The sequence below is a fragment of the Hemicordylus capensis genome, chromosome 6, assembly GCF_027244095.1.
Source record: "Hemicordylus capensis ecotype Gifberg chromosome 6, rHemCap1.1.pri, whole genome shotgun sequence".
NCBI classification, from domain to species: Eukaryota; Metazoa; Chordata; class Lepidosauria; order Squamata; family Cordylidae; genus Hemicordylus; species Hemicordylus capensis.
In genome coordinates this window covers 7535630-7555681 of record NC_069662.1, presented here as the reverse complement: position 1 = coordinate 7555681, position 20052 = coordinate 7535630, and the positions used below count along the sequence as shown (strand labels likewise).

The following is a 20052-nucleotide window of genomic DNA, read 5'->3' as shown; positions in this document are numbered from 1 at the left end:
ACTGCAGAGAGAATTAAATGCTCTTTCACTAGAGAACTCTGCAGTGAAAAACCCTTTTGATTAGAGTAATTGTTTGCTGTGCCCTCTTTTAAATGTCTGACTCAGATGTGGATGCATCAGGACACCAGTACTGAGAAGTTACTATACAAACACGGAAACATGGTTTTTTTTCATGATTTGTCGTGAGTGATCTCCAGACCTACAGTTTGGAATCTGGTGAATTTTGAGCAGATTTTACTATGGTGAGTGTCTAGATTCCGGCTAGATCCTGAAATTTGCACACAATTGGTCAGCAACCTGTGTAGTGCTACAACTTGATGTTACAGTCTGAGAAATATGTACCCCTTTCTGCTGCTGGAAGTGCCTCTGCTTCATACACCATCTGTCTATCATTATGTCTGTAAAGAAATGTTTTGTGCAATTATTGGCAGTTTTCTCTTCATTAGGATGTGAGATTGCAGTAATAGTGAGGTATCATTGCTGAAACCTAAAATTAGAGACACAAGAAGAGGAAAATATAGTTTTCAGTAAGAAGACAGATAATGAGGATATAAAGGGGGAAGCAATGCAACTGCCAAGGGATGGAATGAGCCCGTCTAATTTGAACGCCATTCCATGGAAACTTGAGCTTTTCTCCTTGATAGAATGCAGGAGGGAAACAAGTGACAGTGGTGGAGATCTATAGAAAGATAGGAAGAAAGCAAAGAGGCATAGAAGAGTACTGAGATAGAGAAGGGAGGCAAAAGATGAGAGAAAACTAAATGACAAACATGACAAAAATCTAAGCAGGATCAGTCGATCTGTAAAGATTTCCTGCAAACTTGCATTATTGGAGCTGTATTATGAAAGATGTTCTTTTTATATAGAGTGTCCTAGATTGGGAGTTCAGCTCAAATTCCTGAAAACTGATGGGCAAAAATTCGTTCTATGTTAAAACTGTTCTAAAGAAACTTCCACAAATCTTTCCACACCTGGGTCCTCATCTAAATGGATATGCACCTTGATTACAAAGTTAATACAATCATCTTTTAAACTGTACCTATTGACTTGGTTCAAACGTGATGCTGTTGCAAGTTTAAAACACATAAATCTCTGCCACCATCTGAAGAAATCTGAGATGTTTTACTAAAGGAGGAGATGCAAGAGGGGAAATTATAAGGAAGAGAGAAAATATACAAAAAAAGAGATGTGCAGGAAAGGAGAGTATCTACATCTGCTGGTGGTGGTCATTATGCTGACTTAGATTTCCGATATTTAGGGTTCATGGTATTGTCAGGGCCATGAAGAGGGGGCAAAGAATTATTTGCTTACAATTTGATATTCAGGAATTCCAACAAAGGATGCTCCTTGAAAGAAAGTTCAAGGGACGATTCAGTGAACTGAGAAACAAGCCCACCAATGAGGAGATCCCCTGGCTGATATGACTCCTCTAAGAGACAGAGGGAATAATTCATTGGACACTCCATGGCATCTGTTTCACACACCATGTGAGGCAGCAGCAGCAGCAATGCCACTAGCCTCACCATCCTGGCACCAAAATGTCTCTCTTGCCCCAGAAGATCCTATGCCATCTGCAATATCAGGCCAACTTAAGCAGGTACTATGGATGGCCACCGACTCTGCCAATCTCAGTACAGGGCAACTCATCAGCCTCCTCTTTAACATCTGCAGGGTGCAAGGTACATACTTCAGAAGGCCAGAAGAGAGGTTGAAGACAGTGATTTAAAGTCTGGCCCATGGCATGAGATTGGAACTGGATCTGAGATGGAGAATGAAAGGGACAACTTTGCCTCCTCTTACCCTGAACCCCAGCTTGAAGCGGTTCAGAATCCTTTTATAACCACGTTCAAGGGTGCGTCTTGATTTTTCTTGTGCCTTGCCAAACTCGCAGAAGATACAGGCAAAGTAATCACTGTGATTTAGATAATTACAAGGAAGATGATGAGCCCTGCTAAGCTTGGAATGACACCACCATTGAGAGTAAACATGTTTCTTCAGAGCTGAACACAAGCCCCCTCTGCTTCAGGCCTGATGTCTGAGTTGGGGGGCCCTAGTGCAACGACCTCCGCTGGGGTAGGGTGTCTGGGGAATCTAAAACAGCACTACCACCCTAGCCATAGCAGGTGGCTCTAAATGCTAGGAGAAGTGTATCCTGGTCTTGTTACACACTGCTTACAAGAAAGTTTGCCATGAGCCAATATCTGGGCCTACTGGGCAGTGGTGGGCAGTTGCAGCGGTGGAATGGAATTTCTTTTCTGTGCCACCAGATGTGACCGTCATGTCACATCTGCAGTTCAGGCACTGCCAGAAGAACCACAATGACAGAGCAACACATGTTGCCACTGAGCGAGTCATTCCGGCTTCATCTCCTCCTGCCCTCCTCATCCATGAACAGGCTGCTTCCGGAAAAGGCAGAGATGGCACAAGGTTCTGAGAGTGCTGCAAGTTTTTTTTCTACCACAGAAACATCAGCAATCCAGATGGGTCCCAGAGCCTGGTTGTGAGCCTCTGAGGGCTGTAGGACCTGGGGCAAGTGCCCCAATTCAATAACTCTTCATGCCAGGCCTGCTCAGCTCCTTTTTCAAGATTGCTTCTGGATTTTACTTTCTTTCTTTCACTTATATGCATGGCTATGTTTATCCTTGCAACAACCCTTTTTGGGTAGGTTAGGACAGGCCCAAAGGCACCCAGTGAGTTTCATGACTGAATGGGGATTTGAACTCAGGGCTCCCCAGTCCGAGTCCAACACTCTAACCACAACACCACACACACAATAGACTGCTTCTGGATGTCCTTGGGGCGCCATCATCTGGAAAGGCAGGTCCTAGAATGAAGCCATGAACTTGATTTAGATCGTGCTGACGTACTACATGCTGAAAAGAAGACCACTGCCCCAATGCATCACTATCCAAACTATGAGTTTCAACCTTTCCCAATTTTAGCACCCTAGAACAGTTAATGATTAGACCAACAAAGAAAAGGTGACTAGGGGTGTGCAATTTGGGTTTTCGGGTGATTTGGCTCGGACCCGAACCGAATCACCCCTGTTCTGTTTTGTACCCGAATCTGGGTCACCCGAATCACCCTTGATTCGGTTCGGATTTGGATTTAATCTGAATCTGAATCGATTCAGGGGGGGTAAAAATGGGCCCAGGGGCAAAATTTGGGGGTGGGGTGGTAGTGCCCAATGGGTAGAGTCTACCACCCCAATTTCAGGGGGATTGGGCAAAGTCCTGATTTTTGGTGATTTTTTTAAAGTTTTAGTGACTTTGGGGCAGTTCGAGGGCATAGCATGGGATCTGGGCGAAAGGAGTGGGGTGGGGTGGTAGTGCCTAATGGGTGCAGGCTACCACCCCAATTTCAGGGGGATTTGGCAAAGGGCTTATTTTTGGTAAATTTCTGAATTTATCATGTCTTTGGTGCAGATTGGGGCAGAAAGTGGGGCCTGGGGCATAATAGTGGGGTGGGGTGGTAGTGCCTAATGGGTGGAAGCTACCACCCCAATTTCAGGGGGTTTGGACAAAGGGCTGATTTTTTGAGAATTTTTGAAGTTTTAGTGACTTTGGGGCAGTTTGGGGGCAGAAAGTGGATCTGCCCCAAAAGAGTGGGGTGTGGTGGTAGTGCCTAATGGGTGGAGGCTACCACCCCAATTTCAGGGGGATTGGGCAGAGGGCTGATTTTTTGGGAATATTTGAAGTTTGGGTGTCTTTGGGTCAGATTGGTTGAAGAAAGTGGATCGGCCCCAAAGGAGTGGGGTGGGCTGGTAGATAATGCCTAATGGGTGGAGGCTACCACCTGTCCCCAATTTAAGAGTGATTGGGCAGAGGGGTGAATTTTGGTGAATTTATTTTTATGAGGTTTGTCTTCATAAGGTGAAGTGTGCTAAATTGATTACTTCCTCATATTATTCATAGTAATAGAGAGTGTGAAAAAGTGAAAGTGGGGTCATGAGAGTTGTTTAATTGAAAAAAATCTCATTTGCTATGATACAATGAGAATTCACACCTCAGAAGTTTTTTCTGCCTCCAAACTGCCCCAAAGTCACTAAAACTTCAAAAATTCTCAAAAAAATCACCCCTTTGTCCAAACCCCCTGAAATTGGGGTGGTAGCCTCCACCCATTAGTCACTACCACCCCACCCCACTATTCTGCCCAGGCCCCACTTTCTGCCCCAATCTGCCCCAAAGACATGAAAATTTCAGAAATTTACCAAAAATCAGCCCTTTTCCCAATCCCCCTGAAATTGGGGTGGTAGCCTGCACCCATTAGGCACTACCACCCCACCCCACTCCTTTTGCCCAGATCCCATGCTATGCCTCCGAACTGCCCCAAAGTCACTAAAACTTCAAAAAATCGCCAAAAATCAACCATGAACCGAATCACCCGAATTTTTTGGGTCCGAAATTCGGGTGATTTGGCTTGTGGCCAAAAAATAATGGGGGACATCAGGGGTGATTCGGTTCAGCCCCGAATCACCCGAAATTGATCATTTTGGGCACAGATCGTTCTGTGCCCGAAATTTTTTGCACATCCCTAAAGGTGACCCTTATATTCTTGCTAAATATTAGAGATTTGCATTTGTTGGGAGCTGTAAGTAGCATTGTCAGTGAGCAGATCCAAAATAATCTTACAAACGTTCTCCTCAAAAAGTCCCTTCATCGGGCCAAGGTTTTATAAAAGTTGGTACAAATCAGTTAAAAACTTTTGAATGAACACGCCATCATCAGTTTACAATTAAGCACAGAAAAAGCACTCTTCTGTCCCCAGCTGTTACATCCTTTAACCAGATAACACTCTGTTTCTAGACTGGTGGAGAGAGAACGAGGGAAGAGGGAGGGAGGGGGAGAGAGCAGAGTCACCTGGTTTTTTTCCACAGGCTAATGAACCTTATAGCATCCGCTAATGCTTCTCGAGCAATGACATCTGGTTTTAACTTTTCTATCAATAATGCTTCCTTTATTTTCCTTTTTTGTGAGGAGTATTGAAGTGTCAATTTGCACATTACTTCATTGATGTATCTACTTATACAAATTTTACTTGTTGAAACACTTGAGTGTTTCAGGGAGCTTTCATCATGGAATATGAGATCTTGCCACGTTTTCAGGAAGAAGCTTGCCACCGTTTGGAGCTGGGGGCAGAGAGGATTGATTATCTTTTCAATTTTTTTTTACAGTTTATTAGATGCTTTTGCAGGCTGTAGTAAAAAGAGAAAAGTAGCAAGAGAGATAATTCTGAAAGGGATCCTGACCAATGAGTGCCAGTTGAAGCTGCTGCACATGTTGAACTTCTGCCTAGACTTTTATTTCGATATGTGCCATTTGCCGGAAGCACGGTGTATTAGAGAAGCATCAGGATCAAATGTATGGATGCCTGTTGGAGTGCCTATCAGGTGCCCAAGGGATGCATCAGGTACATCTTTAGCAAGCGTTCAGGGAGTCTGCCCCTGAAATTCCCTCCCTAGCCCAATGCTGAACTGAAAGACTAAGGCAAAGGTTGGGTGCATGGAAGCTGGTTGCTAAAGCTTCCAAACTACATGAGCCTTCACTCCTTACCAGGTTCCAAAGCTAAACTGAAGAACGCCAATACCCTAATTCTCACCTTAAATGGAATAGATTTTATTATTTTAATATTTTAATAATGAAATTTTGATGACTTTACTTCAACTGTACATTGTATAAAATTTACCAGCCATCATTTAATCCCTGTAGGACTGAATGATCTGGGGTTCCCAGTCACAGAGTGCTCAGGCTTCATTGGCCCATAAGCCAAATGGTACGGATAGCCACATGGTATAGCAGCTGCTGACTCCTACAGTAAGCTTGCTGCACATTTGACATATGTATAGTAGCAAAGGAACATTATTCAAGTCCTTTTCTCCTGATAGGACACTCCATGTGGTTCATTTTAGGCCTCAGCACAACAATGCAGAATTTGGGTCATGGGGTATTGGGAGAGTGGCCCAGTAACCCAGGATTGGAAACTAAGATAGAGAAGATCTCCACAGCTACCATCTATTTCCCTTTGGTGCTCATGTATGTTGGGGGAAAACAACACAGCCGAGGACTACAAAACATCAATATACTGAAGGTGATGAAATTGGCTTCATTAAAAGTGTCCAGCAACGTCCTTGCCAGTAAAGCCTCAGTCAAGATGCTGCTAGACAGGACAAGGAAAAAACAGCATGACAGATCCTTGATTACATCCTGCAACAATCTCTGCAATCATTGACTGCACATACAAATCTGGAAAGGAGAAAATATTCCTAGCATTTCTCAGTGATTTTGAAGAGTTCACATAATAATGTATGCCAGGATAGAATCCCTTCCACACTGATTTTGACAAGTCTACTCTTTCTTTCTTCATATTAACTGTGCTCTGTTATAAGAGAGAGAGAGAGAGAGAGAGAGAGAGAGAGAGAGAGAGAGAGAGAGAGAGAGAGAGAGATTATTCTTTATTAAATGATTTTCTACTCCATCTTACCCATGATGCTTTGCACCACCACTAAACTGGAAAGCCTCAAGATATCAACAGCTGCCATCTGATTGGCCATAGAGGAACAACAGCAGACCCTGTCCTATTGTAGCACCTGCACCTACAGTATCATAGAGTTTATTTGCAGAGTGGCTCATCCATGGTTGGTAGCCTCTGTAGCGATAGATCTTTATCGTTTCTATGTCTGCTGGTTCCTAATGGCTGTGCAGAAAAGGTAAGTGGATCCACATGACCATAAAAGCCATGTAAGAGAGCTCTCCTCTCCTCCTACCTTGTTGGAGAGCAAGGTACAGAAGCTGGGCTACCCTTCTTGGAGCAACCATGGGTGGAGGGATTATTGTGAGTTCAAATAATCATGCAAGACTGGATAGAGTCCCTCCTTCCCCGATTTGCACAATTCTATTCTTTCTTTCTTCTTCTTAGCTGATCTCTGCTATTCAGTTTGGGCCTGAGTACAATAATGTAGCATTTGGGGGAAAAGATGCAGCCCAGTAATGCAGCACTGGAGGCTAAGATGAAGAGGTTCTCCACAACCACCACGAATTTCCACTGAGTACTCATAAGGGTTGGAACAAACCACAACCAAACACTGAAAAGCATACACAAGCTGAGGTTGATGAACCTGGATTCAGTAAAAGCATCTGGTAAATTCCTGGCCAGGAAGGCCACAGTGCAGGTGATGATAAAGAGAAATCCCATGTGGCTCAGATGAAAGCAAAGCACCACGATTGGCCCTTTGTTACATTTTGCAACTATCTCTCCAGTCATTGACTGCATGTCAAGATATGGAAAGGGGGGATATATTCCTAGCCACACAACACTCATGACTGCTCGAATAAGGCAGCTGGAAAGGACTACGGAGGTGGTCAGTCTTTTCCCCAGACATTTCTTCATGCTGGATCCTGGCTTGGTGGCCATGAAAGCTACAAGCACGGTGAGGGTTTTAGCCAACACACAGGAAATAGCTAGAGTCAAGATCATGCCGACAGCATTCTGTTGGAGATAACAGGCCATCCTTGTAGGTTGTCCAAGATAGAGGAAAGACAAAAGAAAGCCAAGCAGGAGGGAGATAAGGAGAATGTAGGAGAATTCCCGGTTGTTGGCTTTGATTATGGGGGTATCATTGTGCTTAATAAAAATTCCGAGCACTAAGATTGTGATCAGGGAAAAAGAAGCAGCAGTGGAAGCTAGAGTGATCCCCAGAGGTTCTTGATAAGAGAGAAAGGTTATAACTTTGGGGATGCATTGATCTTTGTTCTTGCTTGGATACTGATCTTCGGGACAGTGGAAACAATCATCTGCATCTGAAACAAGAAATAGCAGTCATTTACAGTGCCAAGTCATATGCAGCTAGAACCTAATTCTCATGACTATCTTCACTGTGAGAGTTAATGCTCATGCTGACCTCTGCTTACTGGCTGGTATCCAGTGAAAAGTTTGTTCTGAGAAAACGCATTTCATCACTGCCAGAATTAGACACAAATTCAGTAAACTGAAACTTATGGCCTCATATTACGAGGGGTCTCTGCATACCAAAAGGTTGCTCAAGTTCAAGTTTTACAAAACTGATGGAAATACAAAGGAGAAACACTTGCACCTCAAAGGTGCACCCATCTGTTATTTTGTTTTGGGATGATGGACATCATCATATACTTCATCTTTAACGTGTAACTAGGTATCCATACTACTCTATCAAATATGGTTCAAATCGGTCTGGTGGTTCACCAGCTGCCAACTTGCACCCAAAATATCCATATGTCCACTAGGGATGTGCACAAAACCGGTTTGCCCGGTTCGGTTCATATCTGAACCGGGTCCGAACCAGACCGGGGGGTTCGGTTTTGGTTTTGTCCGAACCACCCCTGGTCCGGTTCGGATCCGAACCGGTTCGGATCTCAAAAATAGCTGGTTTTAAAGGGGACCTTGTGTTCTACCTGCCACCCAAATTTCAAGTCGATTGGACCTTCCTCTGATATTTACAATTTTTAAAAATAATTTCAATTTTTACCCATAACTCCCTATGTGGAGCACTTAGGGGCAAAAAGCTGGGGTGGGTGGTAGCCACCCATGGGTGTCCTCCACCCCAACAATCCCAAGGCAATTGGTTGCTCCTGGTATTATTGGTGAATTTTTGAAAAAAAAATTCCCATTGGCTAGAATGGGGGTTTTGGGCTGCCCCAGACCCGGCTCTGTGGGGCGGCAGCACCCCCAAAGTGGGTCCGGGGCCATGGCAAAAATGGCCTCAGTCCCTCCCAGCAATCCCCGGAGAGATAGGAGTGATGGGTTTTTTATTAGGATTTTCTAAGGGCTGATTTTTGGTGAATTGTTGAAGTTTACGCGTCTTTAAGGTTTTTCCTCATAATAAGTTATAATGGAGCTTTCAGAAGCCCCATAAGTGCACTTGGGGGATGCTGGGGTGGCCCAGAGAGAGTGGTGGTGTAGTGCACATAGGGTGCCAACCACCCCCATGGGTATTGAGTGTGGATTCTATGATAGCATATTAGAGTGGATTCATGGTGTCTCATTGAAAATCTCATTTGCTATCATAGAATCCACACTCAATACCTCAGAAACAAGAGACAATTAACCAAAACAATTAACCAAAAATCAGTCCTCTGCCCAAATCCTTTGAAAAAATTCAGGTAGCTTCCCTGCCCCTAACCGGCACTACCACCAACCCCACACCGCTCTAGGCCACCCCTTTCCCCCCGACGTGAAGCGATACACCCTTCATTATATCTAATGGGGGAACACCTTAAAGACACATAAACTTCAACAATTAACCAAAAATCACCCTTTTGCCCAATTCCTTTCAAATAATTCAGGTAGCTTCCTTGCCCACCCTAGGAACTACCACCCACCACAATCCACTCTACGACACCCCTTTCCCCCCGACGTGAAGCTATACATTTGCTGACACCTCCATGCTTCTTTATGGAGAAAAACCTTAAAGACGCGTAAACTTCAAAAATCACTTAAAAATCACCCCTATGCCCAATTCCTTTCAAATAATTCAGGTAGCTTCCTTGCCCACCCTATGAACTACCAGCCACCACAATGCACTCTACGACACCCCTTTCCCCCTGACATGAAGCTATACATTTGCTGCAATCCTCATTATTCTCTATGAGGAATTCAAAAATAGTTTAACAATTCACCAATAATCAGAGGAGTGTCCAATTGCCTTGGGATTTTTTGGGTGCTAAGCACCCCTGTCTGTCTACCATCCACCCCACTTTTGTGCCCCTAGGTGCTCCACAATAAGGGATATGGACTGGTTCATGTCCCATTATACTCTATGTGAAAAATAATTAAAAATATTTCAAATATTCATAAAAAATCATAGGGGTGTATGATTGCTTCAGGATTTGCCTGGTTGTTGGCACCCATGGGTGCTACACAATAAGGAATAATGGCCTGGTTCGAGTCCCATTATATCCTATGAGAGAAAAAATAAAAATATTTTTTCAAAAATTCATAAGAAATAGTACGAGTGTCTGATTGCTTTGGGGTTTGGGTGACAGGTACCCCTGGGTGTCAGCTACCAACCTACCAATTTTCAGGGGTCTGAACTGGTCTGAACTTGTCCAAACCGGTTCAAAATGAACCAACCCCAGTTCAGTTCGGATACAAACCGAACCAGGGGTGGTTCGGTTCGGATCCAAACCGCTGAACCGGAACCGGTTCGGATCTGAACTGGTTCGCACATCCCTAATGTCCACACACATGCAGAAGCCAGGGCCATGCTGACACCTTACAGGGATCATTCTGATTAATCATTCTGATTTAAAAAATTATTTACATGGCTGCACAATTATTTATCATATTGAACATATAAATCTGTGCAGAAGAAAACAGTAAATTGATCGATATTTTCACCACTACTCTGTTTGGATCAAAGCCTGTCCTCACAGCTGCAGTGTTCAACCCTTCAGAACAATGCTGCTGTAACCATGAGCAGTGCAGAGTGTGGGGCTTAGTGACTCATTGGGGCAGGAATTCAAAAATGTTGTGTAATTTTATGTGGCCTCAACATGTCATAATTCCACACTACATTTCATGAATAAGCAAGCTGTGCTGCAATTTTCTCTTATTGTTCACACTAAGCAGATATAGGAAAGGCGATTAACCATTCTGTGACTGAAACAATGTGCCAGCTGACAGCACTCACAGAACGCTGCAGCCAGTGATATTTGTACAGCATTCTGTGCAGGGTTCCAGATTTACTCACAGCAGCAGCGTACAACTCAAAATTAGAAGGATGCACACAACTATTTCTACTTACAACACTGGAAGCTGGATCTAGGATATCTTCTGATGTAATGCAGAACTGAGTGTCCATGGTTCTGTGGATCCCCTCCCCCACTCTCCCGTCTCCATTAGGACCTTCCATAGAGCTTCCTCTCTGCAGTCAGTGAGACTGTAAAATGGAGGGAGAAGCTGTCTCTGTGGGCTTACTTCTTGACAGAAGAGTGACCCATACAGCTGGATTGAGCATCTTCCCTCAACTCCAGTTCTGCGGGGCCAAACAGTGGCGACAACATTCAGATGTAACATTGGTGCAGCAGAAATGGAGTTTGCTGTGGCAAATCTCCATTATGAACCTTTTGTTCAGATTGGAGTTTGGGGAATCATGGGACCCTTTCCACCCCAAACTCCATGTTCTCGAATTTGGACATGCAGGTGAGGAAACCAGAGGTGAAGTGATCTTCATTTTCCTGTTACTTCTGAATTTGGCCCTAGTCTCAGGTTGGTAGTGGGCCTTCTGAGGGCAATAGAAGTAGTCTTCCCTGTAGGAGGGATTCCCAGATGCTGTTGACTATAACATCCATAATAGACAGCCAAAAGCCTTTGTTGCTGAGGATGGTGGGAGTTGTAGTCAATCACAACGGGTAATCCCTCTTACAGGGAACACTGTCTAGGACCAGAGCAAGTGCCCAAATTTGCCAACGCTTCATGGCAGGCCTGCTCGGCTCCTTTTCACAGGACTGATCCTGGATATCTATGGGAGGCAAACATCAGCTGGAAAGTAAGTGCCTGAAATAAACCATGAAATTGACTGGGAACATGATTCTGAACTTGATGCTGAAATAAAGAGCACTGCCCAAATACACCACTATCAAAAATATGAAGGTCAACTTCTCTCAAGGACAGTTAGTGATGGGACAGACAAGGAGAGAGGCCACCCTTAATTTCATGCTAAGGCGAGTTCATGATTTGGTGTGAGCTGTAAGTAGTGTTGAACCTAGAACAGATCCAAAATAACCTAACAAACAGTTTTGTCAAAAATTGTTGTAGTTCAATATCTCAGGGAGATGTCAGAATGGAAGATAAGAACTGAACTGGGGCCGCCAGTGGCATTCCTATCCCATGGATATCTGGGTTGTTGGCTTTGACTTTGGGGGTATCTTTCTGCTTTAAAAAAATCCACATGATCAGAAAAGCAAGGTAGGAAAGCTCCCCTCTCCTCCTCCTTTGTTTAAGAACAGTATGCAAAAGCTAGGCTACCTGCTCGGAGCAACCAGGGTTGGAGGGATTTTTGTGAGGTCACATAATCTTGCAAGCCAGGATAGCATCCCTTCTACCCTGATTTTGACCATTCTACACTTTCTTTCTTCTTAGCTGGTCCCTGCTATTCAGTTTAGGCCTGAGCCCGATAACGTAGCATTTGGGGGGAAAGATGCAGCCCAGTAACGCACCAGTGGAGGCTAAAATGAAGAGGATCTCCACCACTACAGTGGATTTTCCCAGAGAACTCAAAAGGGTTGGAATAAACTACAACCATACACTGCAAAGCACCAACATACTGAAGGTGATGAACTTAGATTCATTAAAAGCATCTGGCAACTTCCTGGCCAGGAAGGCAACAGTGCAGGAGAGGATGGACAGAAATCCCACATAGCTAACACCATAGTAAAGCACCATGACAGACCCTCTGTTATATTTTGCCACAATCTCTCCAGTCAAAATCTAGAAAAAAATCTATATTTGTAGCCACACAGCAACCATGATTACAAGAATAAGGGCGCAGGAAAGGACAAAAGAATTGGCCAGTCTTCTCCCCACCCATTTCTTCATGCTGGACCCAGGTTTGGTGGCCAAGAAAGCTACAACCATGGTAATGGTTTTGACGAATACACACAAAATCGCTACTGAAAATATTGTGCCGAAAGCAGTCTGTTGGAGATAGCAGATCATATATGTAGGTTGTCCCAAGTAGAGCAAAGCGAAAAGGAAGCAAAGCAGGAGGGAGATGAGGAGAATGTAGGAGAGATCCCAGTTGTTGGCTTTGACAATAGGGGTATCTTTGTGCTTAATAAAAATCCCTAGCACCCAAATTGTGATCAGGGAAAAAGAAGCAGCAGTGGCAGCTAAGGTGATCCCGAGAGGTTCTTCATAAGAGAGAAAGGTTATAACTTTGGGGATGCATTGATCTTTGTACTTGCTTGGATACTGATCTTCTGGACATTGGAAACAATCCTCTGTATCTGAAAACAAGAAATATGGGCCATTACAATATGAAACAAAAAAAAAAGGTGGGTGGGGAACTCATAAGTAGTAATGTGCAAACAGGTTCAAATTCAAACTGTCTTGAATTCAAACTGGTTCACTTTGAAGGTTCGAACTTGAACCAAAGAGGGCACTGAATTGGCAATGCTGGTCCACGTTCGAACCAAACAGAACCTGATTCTATTCAAACCGGTTTGAAGGTTTAGGCCTCCAAAAATGGGTTGGGGTGGTTGACACCCATGGGTGCTAACTGCCACCAAAGCCCAAAGGCAACCAGACACTGCTGCAATTTTTAATGATTTTTCTAGAAGATTTTAAAATCTGGGGTTTGGCTCGTGTTATTTAAAAAAAAAAGAAAAGATTTTAGCCTGTCTCAATGCTTTTTAAAGATTTTAAAAGATTTTAAAATCTGGGGTTTGGCTCATCTTGGCTCATGTTATTATTATTATTTTTTTAAAGAAAATATTTTAGCCTGTCTCAATGCTATGAATAGGAACCACCACCACCCCGTGAAGTCTGAGGTCACCCAGGGTTCATTAGGTCACACACTGTTCCATATTTTGGAATGGGGAAGAAATTCCTATTGATTGCATTCAGACAGGTGAAAATCTTTAAAAATGTATAAAACAAAAACTATGAGGCCCACCAGATTGGAGCTCCTGGGGGAGTTGTGGTGCAAGGTGCCTTTCCCTCAAACCACTTTGGTGCCCAGGAACCACCTGGGGGAGCATTTGGGGCATTCGCAAATCCCTATTATTCCCTATGGGGAAAATGAAAAAAATGGAAAGATCTTCAAAAAATTATTAAATATCACAGGAGTGTTCGATTGCTTTGCAGATTGGTGGGTAGTTGTCACCCCTGGGTGCCTACTCCTCTTCCTGGTATTGTGCCTCTTGGTGCTCTGCATAGGGAATAATGTGCCAGTTCGTGTCCCCATTACACCCTATGGGTAGAATGCAAAAAATGTAGAAAATCTTCAAAAAAATCACAAATCATTACTTTTGCAAACAGAACACAAGTTCTCATCATTTGATCACTTACAAACAAATGTGTGAACTGATCCCTCTTCCTTGATTGGACTGGAAATTTCAATAGATCTGATTCACAAGTGTACATGCTTAGTTTTACATAGTTGTGCAAGTGCCATCTTCCACAACATTACCAGGGAGTACTTTCACATGTGCACTAGCCTGGGGGGCGGGGTGTGGTGGTGGTGGTTCAGAAATACTGACATTGCCTTGTGCATCAATTTGCCCATTGTGTTTGAAGTGATCTTCTTCCCTAGATTTCCCATCAGATATGCTCAGCATTATCTTAAAGGGAGTTTTTGCAAATTCTCCTTGGAACAGTGCCTTTGACCTTGTGGAGCTGGTGAAACGGAGGACATAATCCACTACGTCCTCTGTTGCCCTATTTATGATGAGTTCAGGAGGAAAGCACTGAAGATAGATAAACCTAAGGCAATGGATGTAGAATGTTTGACTTATCTTCTTGCGGATGCAATTCCACATGTCAGCTGTCAAGTCGCTGCATTTGCTATGCTTTCTTTTAAACTCAGAAAAAATTATATGTTCTAAAATGTAGAATTGGTTTTAGCACAACGTAACTGATGTAACTTTTTGGTATGTTGCATTTTTTCTTTTATGTTATCCTATGTTATGACCTGTGGTCACAACAGTAAACTTATTATTTACATCAGGTTTGCAAAGACCATAAAAATGGTGAAATCAAACAGTTAGATGGTCACCTAGCACTTTATAGGAACTTGCCTCTTCAGTCTCAATTGCTTCCTATCCTGGGATGTTTGGTGTCCTGCATCAACTACCCTCCTAGTTTGGAACCATCCATTCAGGGAATGGAACACAATCCTAGCAGCAATTTTGAATATTACAGTTCATGCAGAGCATGGGATGCTCAGCTTGAGAGTCAACTGAGCACTCAAGTGTACATGGATTGCACACCTGAGGCAGCTTCAGGGCTATAGACTCGGTGCTATTTTCTCTGCAACTCAGAAAACAGTCTGATATATTCCAAGTCACATTACAAACCTAATCAGACCCCATTTTGCCCCTGATGATATCCCAGGAATGCAACAAGTTCTAATCCCTCCCCCAAACTCCCAGCAAGCTTCTGAGCTACTATCTTCTCCCTCATCCCTCAACTCCATAAAACTCTTTGCTCCTCCTACCCACAAACCTAACAAGCTGATAGTAGGGATGTGCCTGTGATTCAGGTTTGTTCGGTGATTCGGAGCCAGACTGGTTGGGAGGAGGTCCAAAGTGGCAAGCGGGATGTTTAAAAAAGAGAAGAGAAGGTCCTTACTTGATCCCCAGAGCTACATGCAGCTTCCTGCTGCAGTGGCACTCATCCCAGGAACCCAGGTGTGGCACTGGCACACACATCATGTCTGCGCATGCCAGATGCCATTTGTATGATCAACGTGGCGCTGCACATGGGCTTTGGGGATGAACGCTGCCACGTCAGGTCAGGATATGCACTAACCAAGATATGTGCACTGGCTCAGCACCAAACTAGTTTAGCTTGGCATGGAGGGGAGCAGCGAGTGGGATCTTTTAAAAAGAAGAGAAAGAAAGAAAAAGAAACTTAGAAAGAAAGAAAACCTACCCTCTTATTTTTTTTATGATCCTGCCTGCTGCTCCGCTCCCTCCTGTGCCGATCCAATGCACAACCCTCAGTTCGCGCACATCCCTAGTTTATAACATAGGATAAAATAGCAAGGAGAAGGACAATCAGGATCCTTTTCATACATTATATTCACCACTCAGACAATCTGTACAGGGTACCCAGGTACAGATCTGTAAGAAGGTACAATTGTTTATATGTGATGCAGAAAGAAGGTACCTGAGTTCACGTTTAAAATGAATACAGGTGCAGTCATTCTCACAAAAACAAAGATGATTCTACAAACATCTGTACACTTGCCTAACTTAATGTCTCAATAGGGCTCATGTCAGCTTGCTTTTCAGAATGTTAGGGTTGTTTTTATCTCCAGTGATATTGGCTCAGTCAGAGTGTTGCCTAAAGAGCAGAATGCCATACATGAAGCTGGCATCTCTCGTTCTCAGCAATACAATTCGGGACTAATCCTGGATAAGAAGCCAGGATTTCTCTCTCCTCCCATAGTTTAAGCAGGAAGCTGAATAATGTCTGAATAATGTCTGGCAAAGAAGATGAAATGAAAATATGGAATGACAGAGGCACAAGTTTTGGGCAGTATAGAAATGAAATGAAATGAAATGAAATGAATGAATGAATAAATAAATAAATAAGTGTATGGGAGCAGGGCAATTGGCAGAGAGATAGCTTCATCTCTGGTTTCCCAAAAATAAACTAAAGGGACACTGCAGGTATAAACTGGGGGAAATCCACACAACTGTTTATATGGTGGGATGAAAGAGTTGCCACAAAAACTCTGGCCAACATCCCCTTAACAGTGTGCATGCAAACTGGAAAAGGTATGTGCACAACTAGTGGGCCCAGCTATGGCAGTGCAGTAGCCCACATGGGTGTGTTGTCCATTTTGACTGCTCCTTCCTCCTCTCAGAAGAATGCCAATGAACGTCACCACACAACCCAAAGGCAGCTTTCATAGAAAACAACGAAGTTATGCAGATGACCATTGGTTAGACAGGAGGGCTGGACAGGGGAAGGCAAGGTTGAAGCTGCCTTCCCCGCAGATGATCCTCCTGCTGCTCAGAGCAGTTCAGGTCGAGTGTCTACATGTTCCACACTGGCCTGAGCATCAGAGATAGCTGGAGGCTGGTCAAATGAGTACTAGACTCCAGGTATCCCTCAGTGCACCGTGCAACAAGCACCGTGAATTGCGGAATCCCCCGAGTCAGGAGCTGGAGGGCACACACAAGACCCATAATTTAGGGTTAAGGGCATGCATCAGGTTGACCCCATCCTTAACTTGAGGTTAAGGTTAAAGCCTGGTGTAAATTCCCGGGCTTGGGGTCAAAGGAGGACTGAAATTGGGCTCCATCCTGGTGCTTCAAACGAGCAGCTTAGCCCAGGTTGGGTTTCGCATGCTTGCAATTGGCTGCTCATGTGAACAGCCTCAATCTATCATATGAAACATGGCATAATATTGTTACTGGACCTTTTTAAAGTCATTTTTTAAAAATCCCACCCTCCCAGGCTTCAGATTGGTGACTTACAGGGTGCAATGATTGGCTGGCGATTCCCCCCGGCTCCAGATTGGCTCGTTCCCATTCAAATCTTGTGTTGCCAGGGGTGGCTGACCCAGCATTGGCTAAGGGAAGGGTCAAAGAAGGGACAAGGTTGGGTGAAGATTGAAGGAGGCATTTCCAAATGTACTTCAGGAGCCAGGCAGCCACCATTCTGCCTTGTTTGGGAAGAGAGTGAGAGCTAGAGAGAGCCAGAGGAGCTTTGCAGTCTGTGCCTGCTGTCTGTTTGAATCGGGTTGTGTACAAAATGATTTGCACCCAAATCTACCTGGTTGGGGCAATTTGTGGACAAAACAAATCACCCCTGTGATAACTGGCCAGATTTGGACCCAAAACTAATTGGAGGTGATTAAATCAAATAGAAAAGATCAATTTCTGTACATTCCTACTCGCGTGGACGGGTGATCTGCCCGTGCAGGGAGAGAAGATGGATAACTTTGGGGATGCATTGATCTTTGTTCTCTCTCTTGGGAACCAAACTTCTGGACATTTAAAACAATTATCTGCATCTGAAACAAGAAAGGGGGGTCATTACAGTGACAAGTTATATGGAGGAAGAAGTTGGATCACACTAAGCAGATATGGGGAAGGTGACATAAGGATGAAGATTATCCCTTGCAGTAGAGGTTATTCCTCAAAACAAATAGGCTCTTGTTTTGCATCAATAAACAATTTTGCACCACTTATTTTTCCATCTTCAGATTTCTGACTAGACATTTACTATGGTATATGCCATTTGGGGGGTACATTGGGTATAAGAATAGCATCAGGAATACCTGTAAGAATGCCTGATGAAGTGCCTATTATGTTCCTACAAGGTGCATCAGATTCAAAGGAACATAGGAAGCTGCCATCGGGTCTCCTCAGTCCTAGTCCAGCACTCTAACCACTACACCACGCTGGCTTGCTAAGCCTGGAAGACCTGTCGACAAACCCGGGGAGAGATCAGTCTACCTCAAGCACCAGGCTGAAGAGGAGAGGCTTACCATCTAAAGCCACTTTAGGACGACCTGCCACCTAATAATCTATCCTATTTTTTATTTTCAAGTCTTTGAGATGGTTATTCTTTTCGAATTGACAAGATTTTCTGCATTTTCATCTTTTCTCTTTTGGTTTTATCATTTTTGAACCTCCCATGGACTTTATAGCAGATAAGTATGGCGTACTGCAAATTGAGAAGAAAGCCAGTCAAAAGAAAAAAACAGATTTTTTTAAATCTGCAACTAGTTTAACCAGCTCAAGTTCTGTCTAGAAAGCCTCCTATGGTCCTCTTTGTTTACACAGCTGACAAAATGCTTTATGGCTGCTTAATTACTTTCTACTAGCCGCTCAGAACTACAACTGGAGGAGATTCGGCTTGGAGAGACGAATTGAAAGATCTGCTTTGAAGGACTTTTATGGCTTTTTTTGTTTTCATTACTGACAAATTGTTTTATGGCTGAATAATTATCCTCTCACTTTAGAATTTTTACCAATCGTTTGAAGCTCTGACCAGAAAGATAAAAGTGTCCTTTCTTTTAATTACTTTACTTTTTACTTTTACAATATACTTTCTTTTACTTAGCATTGAAGAACATTGTAATTTTTGAACATAGCCTTTTTGTTAAGTCTAAGGAGTACAAATTGGAATGGGGGATGGGAATTGTCAACTGGTGGTTTTACTGTAAGTTTATTTTAGAAGGACATACCACAGTTAGGGATGTGCGAACCGGTCTGGTGGTCTGGAGGTCCGGCGGCTTGATCCGGCAGTTCAGGGGCTTGGAGTCGAACCAACCCCCCCCCTTCCCGTCGGACCAGAACCGGACTGCCAGGTCTGGTCCGGCACAAATATTTTTTTTTAAGTGATTTAATTACCTTTAGCCCCTTCGGGGGGCTTGCTGAGGCCGTGGGGGGGTCCGTGTGGGGTCCCTCTCACCCACCGGCCTTCTTTATCACTGCTGTGGCCGGGTAAATAAATCCTTTTTGGCCCTCTTGGGCAGCCGTAATAGGGAGCGGCCACCATTTTGGCGGCCGCCGCACATGCGCAAATGCCAGTGGCCAAAAAGGATGCATTTACCTGGCTGCAACAGTGATAAAGAAGGCCAGCTAGGGGAGAGGGACCCCGTTTGGACCCCTGTCCCCCCGTGGCCTCAGCAGTGGGCTAAAGGTAATTAAATCACTTTAAAATTTTCTAAAAAAAATATTCACAGACTGGTCCGGTTCCTGACCGGACAGGGGAGTGGGGTTCGATGGGGGCCTGGACCAAACCAACCTGGTTCGGTTCGAGGTTGGTCTGGCCTCAAACTGAACTGGGCCAGACGGTTCCATGGACACCCCTAACCATAGTGGGTTTGAGTATCATTATTTTTACATGAAAGTTAAATTTCTTTAGTTGTATATCCTTTAGTTGTATTTTACTAGGGGTGTGCAATTCAGATTTTTTGTGTTTTGATTTGTAACTGAATTGTAACAGCCCTGATTCGATTTGGATCTGAATCTAACCCATCTGAATCGCCCCAGATTCGATTTGGATCCAAATCGCTGCTGATTCAATTCAAATCGTTTTGGGTTTCGGATCTGTCCTATCTATTCCCCCAGATTCCCAGCTTTCATTTAAAAAAACAAAAACAAAAACTAAGCTCTAGCCCTTATAGAAGTAGAGTTATCGTGCAATTAAAGGGACACATAGGGAGACCTCAAAGATGTAGTTTGTGATGATGTCATCCATCCCAATTTAAGATGGCGGAAGCGTTAACCATTGAGGTACAAATGTTTCTCCGTTGCTTTTCAATCAGTTGTGCAAAATTTTAACTTTACTAATGTTTTGGTATTCAGTTGCCCCTTGTAAAATAAGGCCCTA

At 43.8% G+C, this 20052-nt stretch overlaps 1 protein-coding gene across 1 annotated transcript in view; it reads right to left on the bottom strand.

Moving 5' to 3' along the window:
- Positions 1-6891: 6891 nt before the first annotated feature.
- Positions 6892-20052, bottom strand: part of LOC128329627 (vomeronasal type-2 receptor 26-like) — a 106922-nt gene continuing 93761 nt past the window's right edge. Inside the window, exon 4 of the mRNA XM_053261140.1 lies at positions 6892-7796. Within this exon, the coding sequence (XP_053117115.1) occupies positions 6892-7796 (905 nt within the window). The remainder of the gene's footprint in view (positions 7797-20052) is intronic.